General features: G+C 47.0%; 1 protein-coding gene and 1 long non-coding RNA gene across 2 annotated transcripts in view; one reads left to right on the forward strand and one right to left on the reverse strand.

Annotated features, from left to right (window-relative positions):
* Positions 1–4,283, forward strand: part of RPIA (ribose 5-phosphate isomerase A) — a 13,186-nt gene extending 8,903 nt beyond the window's left edge. Inside the window, 3 exon segments of the mRNA XM_008645116.2 lie at positions 403–544; positions 1,098–1,197; positions 3,081–4,283. Coding sequence (XP_008643338.2) covers positions 403–544; positions 1,098–1,197; positions 3,081–3,178 — 340 coding nt within the window. The 3' untranslated portion in view covers positions 3,179–4,283.
* On the reverse strand, positions 4,207–14,399 carry LOC108445092. Its single transcript, XR_001859842.1, has 2 exons — positions 10,501–14,399; positions 4,207–10,345 (listed from the first exon to the last, which is right to left on the reverse strand). It is a non-coding gene; the product is annotated as an uncharacterized LOC108445092 (long non-coding RNA).
* Positions 14,400–15,195: the final 796 nt, after the last annotated feature.

The following is a 15,195-nucleotide window of genomic DNA, read 5'->3' on the forward strand; positions in this document are numbered from 1 at the left end:
CAGGAATGGGTGGAAATGAGCCTGGCTCCCAGTACTCCAGCAATTCAATTTATCTTTTTTGCTTAATTTTTAACTCAGCAGGCCTGCTTGGGAGTCAGCAGAGCTTGTGGGGCAGTGGCAGTTCTGCTCTTTGAGCTCAGTGAGTGTCAGCATGGGATAAATTTTCCAGCCATGGGGCTGTGGAAAAAACAACTCTTGTTCTGCTTGTCCAAAACATGTCAAAACAGGGCTTGTGACTGGATAGAGCATCGTGTATGGCTCTTGCTGCAATGGGCACACATGGACTGACCCTGTGTCCTCCTGAGCCTTGTGCCTGAGGGGTTTTCAAAGGGCCTGGGGTGACGTCAGTGGTGTCAGCAGTGTAATGTCCAACACTAATCCCACCTCAAACTGTGCCCTCAGGAAAAAATCTGACAACCTTGGGGAGCAGTGGAAGAAGGGGGTTCCCATCGAGGTCATCCCCATGGCTTATGTCCCTGTCACCAGAGCCCTGACCAAAAAATTCGGCGGTGTCGTGGAGCTGCGGATGGCTGTTAACAAAGCAGTGAGTGTCCCTGGCAGCCCTGCTTCCCCTGAGGAGCCGTCTGAACGTGGGCAAAGGGAGCACCAGAGGTCTGGCCCTTCATCTAGTGAAATCTGGGCTTTCACTCCCATGAGTGGCATCTTGTGTAACTCCTCCTTACTACAGTTACTCAGTTGGGTATTTAGGGGTTCAGGCTGCTGCTCATTGAAAGCCTCTCTGGCCATGACCCCTGAAGAAACATCCTGGAGCAGGGAGCAGAGGGATTGCCAGCCTGGGTCTGACCTGCTGCTCTTGGGGCTGTTGGGGGGCTGCGGGCGGAGCAGGGAGCAGAGGGATTGCCTGCTGCTCTTGGGGCTGTTGGGGGGCTGCGGGGCAGTCTGTGCTGCCAAACAGGGCCCGAGGTAGGGATGATGGTTTCACTGACAGGTTTATTGTGGGGACTGCCCCAATTTACTTGAAGGATGACTCTAAACCACTGCAGCAGGGACAGCTGGTCCCAGTGAGGGCTGTGACAATCCCTGGCTGGGATCAGGAGACATGGGGCTTATGTCATGACAACTGGGTTTGCTTCCAGGGCCCTGTGGTGACAGACAATGGGAACTTCATCCTGGACTGGAAGTTTGACAAGGTTCATGAGTGGCGTGAAGTGAACAGCGCTATAAAAATGATACCAGGTGATGTCTGTGATTTTTTAAAAACCACAAAAGCTGGCTAAGGCTTGGTGTGTGACAAGTGACCTGGACTGTGGCAGCTCTCCCCTAGATATGAGGAAATGTAGTGTGTGTGTATTTGCTCTCCTCCTGCAGGTCCCTACATTTGTTTCTACTCAAAAGATAAGTCAGCTCAATTGGTACAACTGTGCCCATGTGGCTTTTTCATATGGTGGTGAAAACCTGGGGTGATCCTGGTTGATGTTGACACTGCTTCCCATTAGACACAACAGTCCTGTCCTCTTCCTTACTCTCCTTGTGCTCATTTATAGAGTGACTTTTAGTGGAAACACTGGTGGAGGGAGGGTTTGCACTGTGCTGTGGTATTTTCCAGAAGGTGCTTACAGCCCTGCATTCCATTCCCATTGGGAGGCCCTCCACGTTCACCTTGCTGTGAGGATAAAGTACCCAAGCTCTTGCTGGGCTCGAGTAGCAGTGCTGAGTGCTCTGTTTGCAAACAAAGCAGCCTCTCTGCAAGGACACTGCTGAATGAGTTAGGACGCCTGCCTTGCATGAGACCTGCTGCCCAGGCCAGAGCTGCCTCTGGACCATCCAGGTCTGCCCAGGGTCACTGGATCTCTCTGAACTTCAGGGAAGCAGCATCTGGATGTCTCTCTGGTTGTCTTGGCAAAGCCTGCCCCTGGAGTCCATAACACAGCTGCCTTCACTGACTGCTCATGTGTTGCCAGAACATGCAGGAACAGGTTGGGATCTTGTTGCACAAACCCCAGTGTCCCCACAAAGCAGCCATATATTGTCCTGGCTCCACAACTGAAACACCAGACCAGGCAGAGGCTGGGTGAAGAGTCACCAGTAACTTCTAGTTGTTTCTGGTCAGTGGTTTTGCTTCCCTCCGTAGTTCTTATCACAGAATCACAGAATTGTTGGGGTTGCAAGGGATCTCTGGTGACCACTGCTGGTCTGGGCTGCCCCTGGTGCAGTGCTCCATATCCTAATCCACTTGCTGCCCTTGGCTGTACAAATGTCTCTATTATTGGAGCTGCTTCTGTGCAAGAGGCAGACAGTGCCTGGTTACTCTGCACAGCAGGAACTTCTTCCCTGCATTGTTTTTGGTTTAGAAAGGAATGGTAAATGATGGGACCTGTTCCATCCTGTGGGCGTGGTCCCAGCACTGTTTGCTGCTCAGAAATGGATCTGCTAAGGGAAGAAGAGCTTCTTCCCCACCCAGAAGTGGATGAGCCTAAATGTGAGGCTGTTAAAGCCTAAATGCAGTACCAGTAGAAGGGTTTTGGCCACCTTGTGCTTGTGGTAGCCCTTGTCCTCCATTTCTATCCGCCTTCCTGGCCTCTGGCTGTGTCTCAGTGATCACTGTGAAGTTAGGAGCACCCCATAATTAAATGCAGCCAAAAGTACATATGCAAAAGGGCTACAAATTGCAGAGGCAGTACCAGAGCTGCTGAATCTTAACATTTGAACAAGTGTTATCCAGGTGATCTCTTACAGGATAGTCTTTTAGATGAGTTTAAAGGCAAAGGAAGTAGTCCCTAATCCTGTGGGTGTCTGTAGCTTCCTCCTGCTCCCATGGGTCATCAGATGGTAGAAAATGCTTTTCTCATGATTGTGTTGGTGCAATAGTGGTGGCTGGGGCAGCATGAATGTCGCGGGAGCTTTGGGAGTTGTTTCTCAGTCTCTGGAGAGTTTTTGCTGGGAGTGGCTGCATGGCAAAGACTTCCCAGAAGCTCCGAGTTTGGCTGATACAGGTTGGACACTTCTCCAAACCTCTGATGGAGGCACTGGTGGTTTTTATTGAGCAAAACCACAGGCAGAGCAGAGGACACGAGCGCAGGGGTGGCTCTGGCAGTAACCAGTGACCTCTCGTTCCGCAGGCGTGGTGGAGACGGGGCTGTTCGTCGACATGGCTGAGGTGGTGTATTTTGGGATGGAGGAAGGCTCCGTCAGCGTGCGGGAGAAGCAGCCCTGCTGACAGGGCCCTGCCACGGGGACTCAGCTGTTGTGATGGTGCCAACCTGACGTTTTGCCTTAAGGAGCAGCGGCTGTCGCAGGAGACCCGCGGGAAAGCCCATCTGAATCCGCTGACGTGATACTGAATGTCTTTTTTTAAAAAAACAAAAAACAAAAACAAACAAATGAACAAACAAACAAAAAAAAATAGATTCTATTTCTATATATATATTTTTACTTTACAGGAATGTTGTCTTTTTTTAATGAGTCGTTTCAATGAATTGCTTTAACGTTTTTATTTTGTTTTCTAAGAAATACTTACCAAAAACAGTACTCCCTGGTTTTGTGTTTGGAAGGTTTTTTTCTTTTTCTTGAAGAGAACTTGAACCCTTCTGGTTGCTCATAGTGCTTAACGATGGAGGTCAGAAATACAATCCTAATGCATCATTCCTAACTGTCCTGGCTGGGAGGGTGATATATGTCACAGGAGCACATCCAGTTGGGACCTGCTGATGCCTTATTTGGAACCTTTTTGGTTCAGTATTTTATGCCTTTTATTTTTCTATACCACTGTTTTTTAATAGTTCAGGATGTCTGGTTGTCCTCTGTGCACATGACAATTCTCTGAGCCTAGGGTGGTCTCTACATCCCCCTCTCTGGGACACTAATAAGGGCCTTTTCTGGGCTTCTGTATGGAGGAGACATTAATCCTTTGAGCCAAACTCTGCTCTCAGTTAATTCAGTACCTCTGATTAAAGTCTATCCTGTAGCTGGAGATGTTTGGGACTTTGTCCTTGTAGACCAAGAGCAGAACTGGGTGCTTGATGAAGTTTACAGGAGCATATTTTAGCAGCTTAGGGCAGTATGGAATAGTGTTCAGTGGCAAATGATCTGATTTGGAATGAAGGTTAATTATCGCCCCTCACGGCTGGTTGATTTGTGGAAGGATAGAGCAGAACGCACAGGAAAATGGAGTCTTCCTGCCTAAATTTTTCACGTGTAGCAGGAGAGAGACACTCGTTTAACATCTCATTTTTGGTGTATAGGTGCTTTGCATGGTTCTGATGTCGAAATGCAAGCCCTCTCCTTGTGTTTTAGACACTGAAATAAAGAGCTGTTATACCAGACTTGGTGGTAATTTTGTTCTCAAAGTAACTTATTTTGTGGATAATGGGGCAGATCATGGTCAGACCAACTTCTGCTAATTTCCCTCTTGCAAAAATCCCTCACTCAGGCCAAATCCACCTTTCTGCATTTGATTTCTTTTTGCTTATTTAAAATTAACCAGATTGTCTGGTCAACACTTATCTGCAGTGCTTTCCTCAACAGACACTGTCTTCAATTTGCACGTCTAAAACCTGTGCATCTAAATCCAGCTCTTGTACTGAGCAAACCGCCAGCAGCTTGCTGGAAACACTGGGATTTCTTTTCCCGCAAGCCTGGTGTTGCAGAAGCCATTTGCAAAGCCCTAGCCCTGGCCAGGGGCTGTTTTCAGATGCTTTTGGGCTCCTAATGTAATCCTGGATAAACAGAGAGCAATCAAGCACAGCTTTGTGCCCAAGTGCCTTCTCACTCAGCGTGCTGCTGGAAATGAGATTAGCGGGAGCGAGTGCTTCTGTTGACTCTCCTCTGTCTGAAATCAAACAGCTCCTTCTCAAAAAGCCAATAAACCCATTACTGCACCATTACTTTCTGGCCCTGGACCAGCTGTGATCTCATTCAGCTCTGTGCTTAGCAGGGGCTCCTTAGGTCTAAGCCTGAAGATGGGCAGGTCTGATTCCGGAGCTGCTCTGGGTACTTGGGGTGCAGGTTGATCTCATGGGGGCTTTTGCAGCAGATTCCCCTGCTGGGCTGGGACTTTGAGTGGGTCTTGGGCACAGTGTGCACTGTACCACACAGCTGGAATTAAAATGTCTGTGTGGAATTAAAATCCCTGAAATGCTGGAGAAAATGTGGTGTCTGAACCCTTGTGCAAGCTCCCCCAGCTCACATTTGCTGAGCCAGTAGACGGGGTTTGACTTAAGGGGCTCCTAGGAATGGTCATGTCCTTTCCCTTGGAGGCTGCCAGGCTCCCTCATCTGTCATGACCACCCTCATCTTCATCTGCCAGCACGTTCAGGTGTGGTGCAGGGAGTCCATCCCCTCCTGGGGTGGCTTTGTGCCCTGGCCCTGCCCTGCCACCAACACTGCCCGCTTACACTGATGCTCAGCTGCCTTGTCACGAGCTTGTTTGAAGAAAGTGAAGTGTACAGGCAGCAGGGGTATTTCTAATCCCTGGTCCTTGCTTTTCTAGGCTATCACCATTATTACATGTATTTTTGGAGAGGTAACAGTTTATAGATGATCATGCCATGGTAGATCTCCAGCTGAGGGCAGGCATTGCAGCTCCCTGTCACTTCCTGGGGTAGAAGCAGCTCCCAAGAGCTCCTGGGCTTGTTTGTTGAACTTGATTTTACCACCTTGGCTGGTTTCACTGTTCAAAGGGCTCTTTAAAGATCCTTTGGAAGCCTTTAGAGAGGGGGCTGCCAGGTCTATTCCATGCTTCTCCCTTCCACCTTGGGAAGAAAAGCAGGGATATATTTTTAGAAATGGCATTGGGAAAAAAATGCTATCAAAAGCAGGTGGAAGGAGGTGTCCTTTTACACCCAAGGCAGGCTGGTTGTGTAATTTAGGGTGTATTCCTGCAGTGGGTTCTGTTACCTGCTGTGGTCCAGCCCCACCACGTTGCCTTTCAGGTTGTGCAGAGTGGGTAATGCACAGAGATTTACCATTAGCACTGAATTATGGATTAACTTGGCCCTGGAGGAAACAAACGTTTCATGAAAGAGCAACAGCAGCGCTAAAATTAATGAGCAACAGAGGTAATAAAACACTAGTCCCATTCAGAAAAAAAAAAAGCAATATAAATATAGTAAGAGAGTGCATCAGATTCAATTTAATTAACCTGTGGTTAATAGGTTAAATAATTAAGATGAATTAATTAAACTAACTAGAAAGAAATTGTGTTTTGTTAAACCAACTCACCTTGTTCCATGTTATATAGAAAATATTGCTATCTGTCAAGTTATTATAGTCAGTGTAGGATGGGATTTATGTTCTGACATAATTACTGATCTGAGAAATGTGACATAAAAAGAGGTGAAAATAATTAAGCAGGCAGCATAGAAGATGTGTGCTCTGGGTATTAAACCAAACTATTACAGCTAAAGTGATGAGGAAAAAATCAGCATAGCACCACCAGTGATAAAAATTAGCTGTGAGGAATATTAGTAAGCTGTAATATGTATTAATATCTTTTAAACATAAAGCCAGATTAATTTTTTATCTGTGTGGATTTAACAAAAAATTGTGTAATGACAGTGTCTTTGGTCCAGCTGCACCAGGAATGGAGGAAAAGGAAAGATGTCCTAATTTTCAAAGTGATTTTTCAAATTTATCCAGCCTTTTGAATCCTCAAAAAATGTCTTTGCAGTTTTATTTCACTCAGTACATCAGCAGAAAGGTGATGCATTTCAGACTGAAGATGAACTTAAAGACCTAAAACTGCCAGGTTTTTGTACCGAGCACTTGTGAAGTTTATTCATTTCCCCTTCCAGTAACTTTAACAGGAGTTTTATCATCCCTGTAACTCCATAACTCTGGTAGCTGAGACCAGGGGGGTTTTTTTCAGCGCATGAGACTTTTCAGTTTGTATTTTTACACCTACCAATACAAACACCTCTTACACTTCCTTAATGACACTTCTAGTCTTGTGAAAATCATGTCAGATCATTGAGAGTAAATGTAGTGAGCAAAACAGTAAAGGAGCAGTGGCTTGGTTTGACTACAGGAAATTACATAAACTATTTTTTTAGTGAAAAGAGGAGACTTTGTACGAGAATGTGTGAGTGAAAGATAAAACCATCAATCATGCTGGAAAGCAAAATGCTTCTGCTGATTTATGTTGTTTCTGGAAGTCAGTAACAGAAAGATGAAATTCAGCAGAAGAACAAAAGCGGCTATTGAGCCAAATACCTCAGATCTGTAAACCTCCCAAGATTCAATATTCAATATTCAAGTTCACTCAGGGATATTGAATTAGAAATATTTTTTATCACACTAAATTCAAAGTTCATCTCATGCCATACTGTTAAAAATACATGCACATGAATTTGATCATGCAAAAAAAGGCCCAAAGAAGCTGAAGTGCCTGCTAACTGGAATGATCTTTTTTATTGTGCACCAAACTCTAAATTCCCTCGTGGTGGTCTTTCAGTGCAGGATTAATTAAAGAAAATACTACATCAAGTATCCTTTCTACTTATAAATGTCTCACAGGTTTGTGTAATCTCTTACTGAAGCTATTGCTAGAATTCCTTATAGATCAAAACCTCTAATTAAACATTAATTCCCTTAAAATATTTTCAAAGCCTTAATTTCAGTAACTTGCAAGTTATTTGCCTGCCACAGCACACTGTCTTCTTGTAATCAGTATTTAATAACCTGTACAGTTTAATCCCAATGTAATGTATTTGGCAATGGCAAATGAAATTGAAAAACCCTGCTGTAAATCTAGATGGTACACTGGGATGCTTTTATTACTATCTTAATTTATTGCTGGAAAGGAAAAGACAGTCCTGCCTTCCTTTAACCCTTAAAAGAGTATTAGAAGAGGAGATTAGCATTCTTTCCTTTACTTTTATACAAAACTTAGTGAGAGCTGGACCACATCAGTGAAGAGTCAAATGCGTAAGTACAGCTCATAAGTAATGTGCCAAAATCTTGTCTAATTGAAGAGCAAGCAGATAGTCCCAGTTTCTGTTTACTGAGATGGCTTTCAGGGTCTGATCTGCTGTATATGAGCACCTTGGGAAAACTCAGCCTCTTTGCCACAGACCACCACTGTTCTGACAGAGTATTTGCAGGTTTCTCTGCAGGTCAGCTGTGAGCTGTGGTTTATCATTTATGAAATGTTTCTTTCATCCTTATTTGAGAGCTGAAGCAATACCTGCTGACCCTGGCTGGGGCTTTGGGGCTGTGCTGAGTGTTTTTGCTCGGGCTCTATGTTTTTCCTGTGGATTTGCTGCCGTGACTAGCCCTGGCTATCAACAGCCTTTTCCAGCCTCCTTCCAGAGGCTCCCCAGTAGCCCAAGGCCGTTACTGCTCCCTCATCTGATCTTTGGAAGCTGCTCAAGGAGTTGCTTTGCCGTAACTCATATCTCTGATGCCCACAAATAACCAATGACCTTAATTTCCAGTACCTGGGATGCTCTGCCTCATCAACACCATTGCCTCAGCACCAGCGAGTGATAAAAAGAGCTTTTTGTCACTTTCAAAGCAAGTCAGCAAGAAACTTTTAGCAGATTGAACACCCTCAGCAGTAGAATCATTAGAAAAATCTTTTCTGCTCACTGGGTTGTACAGCTGGAGGTAACAGCAAGGTTTTGCCACATGTGTCACTCACAATCACATCAAAACTACTCAGAGGTTCAGTATTTTTTAATCCATCCTGCCTGGGCAATTTCTTGCCTTTTCTGCTTTTCAACTAAATCAGTTTTGGGTCCTGTATAAAAGATAAAAATGTAGGATATTTTTTTCCTGAAAATCAGATGGACATGTTTTTAAGCTCCCAGGCAGGCAGCTGCAGTTCCATGTTCCCTCTTCACAGCTGAGGCTGGCCTGTGTCGAGTTGAGAGGAGGAAAACCCATCTGGTTACATAGCTGGGATTTTTTCCCCTGGAGTAAATCTAATACCTGAGCCTTAAAAATCATGGATGTTCTAGAGACAGTGAACAGAAAGTAAAGTTGGTAACCTCTCCCATGTGCCAGGTCAGCAGGGAATATTTCATCCAGGCTCGTTTTCTTTATCTGAAAGTGACATTTCTTCACTTCAAATGCTCAGAATTCTGGACACCAGTCAGAGGACATTGTTCATTGGCATCGTGGGACCCAGCCAGGACATGGCACATAGGAGTTATTCTTTAAGGACCCTCAGGACACCCTTGACCCAACCCCCCTTATCCTTGTGGGACAATTCCACTGGCCAGATGTTAATTGGGAACACCCCACAGCTGGAAAAGACAGGTCCAGGAGGTTCCCAAGACACCTGGATGACAACTTCTTGGCAGAGGGCCTCGGGGAGCTGATGTGGACGGGCGCTCTCTGTGTTCTGCTGCTTGTTCCCAGAGAGGCTCTTGTGGGTAAGGTGGTGATTGGTGGCTGTCTTGACCACAAGGGCATGAAACCATTGATTTTCAAATCTCTGGTGCTGCTGGCACCCGTCTGGCTCCCGAGGTGGACCACTGAGCACGGCTGGAAAATCAGCATCTTTTATTGGCATGTCCTCCCACAGGAAAGCTGTTGGTTGCTTTGAGTCTCTGGGCAGTAACAAGGGACAATGACGATTCTCCAGAGCTCTTTGCAAGTATAAAAATATATATTGACAACAACTGAGCTGATCTGAATTAGAGTCTGGCAGCGGGTGCTAATCATCCAGCTGCACCTCCATGCAGGAGCACCAGAGCAGGGTGCACAGAGCCCACAGAGCCCGCCTGGGGCTGGGGGGCTGCCTGTGGGCACCCTGCGCATCACTGAGGGTCTGGGCTGCCAGCTGGGCCTGTGAGGAACAGGGAGAGCAGCAGGGGCTGTCCCGGGCAGGGCTCTGTGCCCCTGCTGCTGGCACCTGCTCATCCGAGGCAGAAGGACTTGCTGCCTTTGCCTCCTCCTGGAGAGGGTCCTGAAGGAGCTCTGGGTACTGGGGGTTGACCCAGATAGTTCGGATGGTGATGCGTCCCCAGTTTTCATGCAACGATGCTTTGTCGCTGTTGTTTTCCCCTTGGGACAGCTTCTGGAGTCTGTTGACTTCACCTTGGGAAAGCTCTTGTTCCATGGAGTTTTGCCCTTGGCCCAGGTGATGGGGACTGCAGACTTTCCTCTCCTCCTCCTCGTTGGCCTGGGCCCCCTCCCCGGACTCTGGTGCTGCCAGCACTGACTGCTGCCCGCTGAGGGTCTGGGCTGCCTCCTGGGGGGGTGAGGGGCCTGGGGGAGAGCAGGGGCTCTGCAGGGCTGGGATGTGGCTCTCTGCCCCTGCTGAGGGCACCTGCTCGCCAGATGCTTCTGCCTTTGCCTCTTGCGCCTCAGGAGAAGCATCTGGGCAGGGCTTCTCGTTCTGTGACGGCCTGTCATCCTCCTGCAGCTGCTTGAGGTCCATCTGTGGGACAGAGGAGGCATGGGGTGGAGGGGGCTGTCTTGGCATAGGTTAAGCCCAGCCTTGTCCCATCACCAGCCTCTCTTTCTTGCCACATCCCTCATCCTTTGCCTCCTCAGGCTCATCAGCCCCTGGGTGGGCAAGGATTTGGGATTCACCTTCTCCCCCTTGGGTGTCTCTGTCATGTTCTCCTGCAGAGGTTCTCAGGTAGCTGCTGCCTCCTGAGAGAGGTGCTCTTGGGCAGTGGTACCCCAGGCCTCCGTGCCCCAAAAACCCCCCCAGAGGTCACAGTGGCCTCTGGGCACAGTGCAGCCCCTGTGTCACAAGGAGCCCGGGAATGTGCCTCTGTCACAAAGGAGGGACACCATGGACCCAACAACCATGGACCCACCTGGGACTGGCTGTGCCCAGCACAGGACAGCCCCTGGCTGGTCCATCCCACCCCTCCCACACAGCCCTGGTGCCCACAGCCCCACAGAGACCCTCGCTCTGGACTTCTGGATCCCTCTGGATCAGGAATGACTTGGCCTTGGGCCTTTATTTCTCTCCCAGCCTTGATGGGGGCATCTCACATGGGGGGGATCATTTCTACAGGTGTTCTGTGTTTTAATTCAGCTCCTACACTCGGCTGCCTAAAACTGGTGCAGTCACTAAGTGCTTAATATGAGCTCTTGTAGCTTATTTCAATCATCCAGGTAGGGAACATCTTGGTTATAAAGGGAAAAATAAGCTTTGTTTGGTCAATGAATGCTTAGAAAACTCAAACATTTCTGGATTAAATAATACTCAGAATTCCAAACTGACTATTTACTAAAAGAATCCTGATGCCTTTCTAGTCTTCATTTGACTCATTTAAGAGAAATAGGTATGATAAAACCAATGTGAGAGAGAGAATCCACATGCTGCTGTTACTCTGTGGTGGATGGCTGCCTTCCCCAAGAAAAATTCAGTGAGAAATTCGTGCCCTAAGGCCTGTATTTACTGCTTGAGGAGTAAGTGGGGTATTTCAGGGATATCATTATTTATAGGATCAATATTGCTACTTAGCCAGATGGCTGGCCAAGCACGGTCAAATACTGTCTGCTATAATTTGTTTATTTGTCTATTGATCCATCTCTGCACCCATCTTGCTGATCAAACAGTTGGATAGAGCAGGACCAGGAACCACTTATTCCTAGTTTTCCCACATCAGTAGTAGGATTTGTCTCATGTAACTTCCCACTCAAAAGCTACATGAGCTTGGACAAGCCTGGAGCCCTATGGAAACAGCCAAATGGATTCACCCCATCTATTTTAGGCAGGACCCCTCACCTCCTGGGAGTGCCTACCCCAGAAAAAGGCAACCCACATCCCCTCCTGCCTACAAGTCTCAACACCAGAGAACTATAAAAACACTTAGCATGAAGTGTTGCACTGCTTAAGCAGAAAATGCAATTCTAGGAGGGATGTGTAGAAGTGGAAAGGATGGCTACAAAATTTTCCTGAATTCAGAATATTCAATGGAGGATGCAGAGAGATTTTTTCAGATCTACTCCAGTACACAGAGTACCTCATGTTGGCTCAAGCTGTTGCTTACTTGCTAGGAAAACGTGATCTAGTAAAAGGCTTCCACTGATCAGAGGGTGCCAACCCACGGTGAGGGTTCCTCACCTCCACACCAAGCAGGAACAGCTCCCGTGAGGTGGGTGGAGCTGATGAACCAGAAATCACTGTCAACTGCAGATGGATTCACAGATGGAGAGGAAAGCTGTTTCAAAAGTTTGAGTGAAATGCAGTTTTAAAAATCAAGGTGTTTCACAGAAAGATCCCTGACGTGACACATTCACTGGGTTGTTCTATGCCGAGGTGTGAGCGCGGGAGGATATGGAGATTCATGTGCTGAAAAATTCCATGGAACCTGTGTGGGAGCGGGAGATGCTTTCTGGGAACCAGCCAGGTCACTGCAGAAACACAGCAGGTGATTTTTGAAGAGTGAGACGAAGCCAACACACTCAAATTTGTATTGTTTGTGTTTGTCCCATCAGAGGGACAGTGAAAGTGGCTGTGCTGGGGATGGGGCTGCTTGCCAGACAGCCAATCACCCCCTAGATCCAGTATCAGCCCTGTCCTTGTCTTCATCACCCACAAAGCTCTGATTTAACACACTCAGGTGCCAGCAGCCAGGTTGCTACAGAGAATTTCTGGGTCATCACAAAACCTGACCAGCCATGGCGCTGTTAGTTTTGCAATACTGTTCCAAGAAGACAAAAGAGATGAGGGCTCTCAGTTTTCACCTGGCAATAGTAGTTGTCACCCCTGCTGATGAACAGATGTTTTGAAACCATCCTGTTTTTCTGGAAACAGGCAAGGACTCTCCGGACAAACATATGCAATGCCTGGGAAGGCCAGTCCAAGCAGTCAAGGCAAAACACACAAGGAACCTTTGGTGTCTTGAGGATGCTCACCTGGGGCATCTCTGATACAGCTCCAAGCCCTGAGGATGGGCTGGTCCAATTGGCACAGCTTGGGAAGTTCACTAAAGGGAGGAAGCCTCCCTGGGTCTCACAGGGCGCTTCCCAGGCTGACATGGGGCAGAGGAGGGGCTGTATCTATAGCTACAATTATTAATGCTTTCATCTAGGATTTGTTAGATTCATTTAGAGAAAGCTGGGCTACGTAGTTAGGATAGGAGGGGGAAAAGTATTTCCCTTCCCCCTTTCCTTCCCTCTTTCCAGGCAAATTATGGGCCAGGTTTCCTTTCCCTCCAGTCATGAAGGGTGTTGGTACCAGGCTTGGGTGAACTGTGATTTGGTATTATCTCGAAAGAAAGCACCACTGAGTCCAACAGAGATGCTCATTTAGCAAAGCCTGTCAGCTTGAGCAGACTCATTGGCCTCAGTTGGTTTTAGGCTGCATCTGAAGTCAGACAGACAAAGCATTGCTTTAAAGTGCGGAAGAGGAATTTGACTAAAGCCACTGTAATAAATAATCTTGTGATGGGCAAGTCATGCAAATTAGGTGAATGTAGACAGGGTGGGAACCCTCTGCCCAAGCCTGAGGCAGTTCAGACACCTTTGTTCCACTCTGGGTTCCTGTTCACAGTGGAGAGATGTGGGTTACCTACTCCCCCATGATCCATGGTGTCCTAAGCCATGGTCCACCCCCTCCTCTGGGGTCCACCCCCTCCTCTGCAGCCCACCCCAATGTGCAGGAAGCACAGCCAGAATCAGCCATTTAAAAATTCACCTTTCAAATATTTCTTGTCCTGCACAAGTAAATCCAATCAAAATCACATTTTGTCACACACAGGTGTATGACGTGTGCTGCTTCGCTGTGGCTTCCTTCAGGACCTGGGCTTGTCTCATTCTAAACCTGTGAATAATCCCAGTGAATTTAAACACTGCAAATATTTCAGTTTGAGGGTAAATGTGCCTGGGTGTTTCAGTGGAGTGTGAGAACAGACAGCTAACACTCCTCTGTGGTACCCACTGAAGTGGTGTAACCAAGCAGAAGCCCCACTGAGCCGAAAAATGCCCCTTGCTCAGGAAAAGCAGGCTCCTGCCTCTGCTTCCAATGCCGTACGATGGGACATCTCCCAGAGAGGTGGAAGCACCTCCAGTGGGTTTCCTCTGGTACCCACTGCAGGTCTGATTCAAAGCTCACTCAAGGTAAAAGTGCCATTTATTTTCTGTGGGATTTTAAATTTGTTTTCCCATTAAATGCACTCAACTTTTAGAAAAGGACAGTTGGGATATGAATTAATTTAGCTGAAGTTCCTGGACTTTCCCATTTTGTGTCCATTTTAGGGATGAAGTTAAACCATGTTCTTCACAGAATCACAGACTATCCTGAGTTGGAAGGGACTCACAAGGACCATCGAGTCCAACTCCTGGCCCTGCACAGCACCATCCCCCAGAGTCACACCCTGTGCCTGAGAGCATTGTCCAAACACCCCTTGAGCTCTGTCAGGCTGGTGCTGTGACCACTGCCCTGGGGAGCCTTTTCAGTGCTCAGCCACCCTCTGGGGGAGGACCTTTTTTCTATTATCCAACCTAAACCTTCCCTGACACAACTTCAGGCCATTCCCTCAGGTCCTGTTCCGGGGCACAGAGCAGAGATCAGTGTCTGCCCTTTCTCTTCCCCTCACAAAGAAGTTGTTTCACAATTCAGCACAGTGAGAACATCCCCACCAAGATGTTCACTGCTTTTTGTAAGGTGCTGTTGTTCTGACAATCACTTTTGCTTTCTTTTTCTTTGTACATTTTTATTTGTTTTAGTTTGCTCTTTTTTTATTTTATATTTTTTCATCTTCAGGGAATGCTGTAACAGCAATTTCACAGGAATTCAGTTTTGGTTTTGTTTGCAATAATTTTTGTCACTGGAGTGAAAAAGGAATCCACAGGAGCAATTACTGGTCATGAAAGAGTGAATAAATGAATGAATGATCTTCAGCTTTGCTATTATTTTCACACAATGACAGCACAGGCTGGTGCACTGACTACAGTGTGTTTAGGGCAGGTAGAGAAACTCTCTAAAAGCCCATGGGAGATAATTAGTTTGAACCTCCCTCCGAAAATGGTGTATTTCTCTTTTGTGGTGACCTCAGTGCCAAGTCCTGAGGAGGAGCAGGTTCCTGTGGATGGCACCAGCGGAGACAGAAATCGGATTGCCTTGGGAACAGAGGAAGAATATTCTTCCCTGACCTTCACATGGGCTGAAGCAACTGAAGCACCTTCCAATCATTTGCCTCTCTGCCACGAGCTGCTAAAATAGGGCAGAGATACAGCCAGCCCCTGTGGCAGTTTGGCATCTAAAATTAGCTCCTTCAACAGAAAACACCTCGAGTTTGGCCTAATTAAGTTCAGTTGATGTTA

The sequence above is a fragment of the Corvus brachyrhynchos genome, unplaced genomic scaffold (assembly GCF_000691975.1).
Source record: "Corvus brachyrhynchos isolate BGI_N302 unplaced genomic scaffold, ASM69197v1 scaffold80, whole genome shotgun sequence".
In the NCBI taxonomy this organism is placed as follows: domain Eukaryota; kingdom Metazoa; phylum Chordata; class Aves; order Passeriformes; family Corvidae; genus Corvus; species Corvus brachyrhynchos.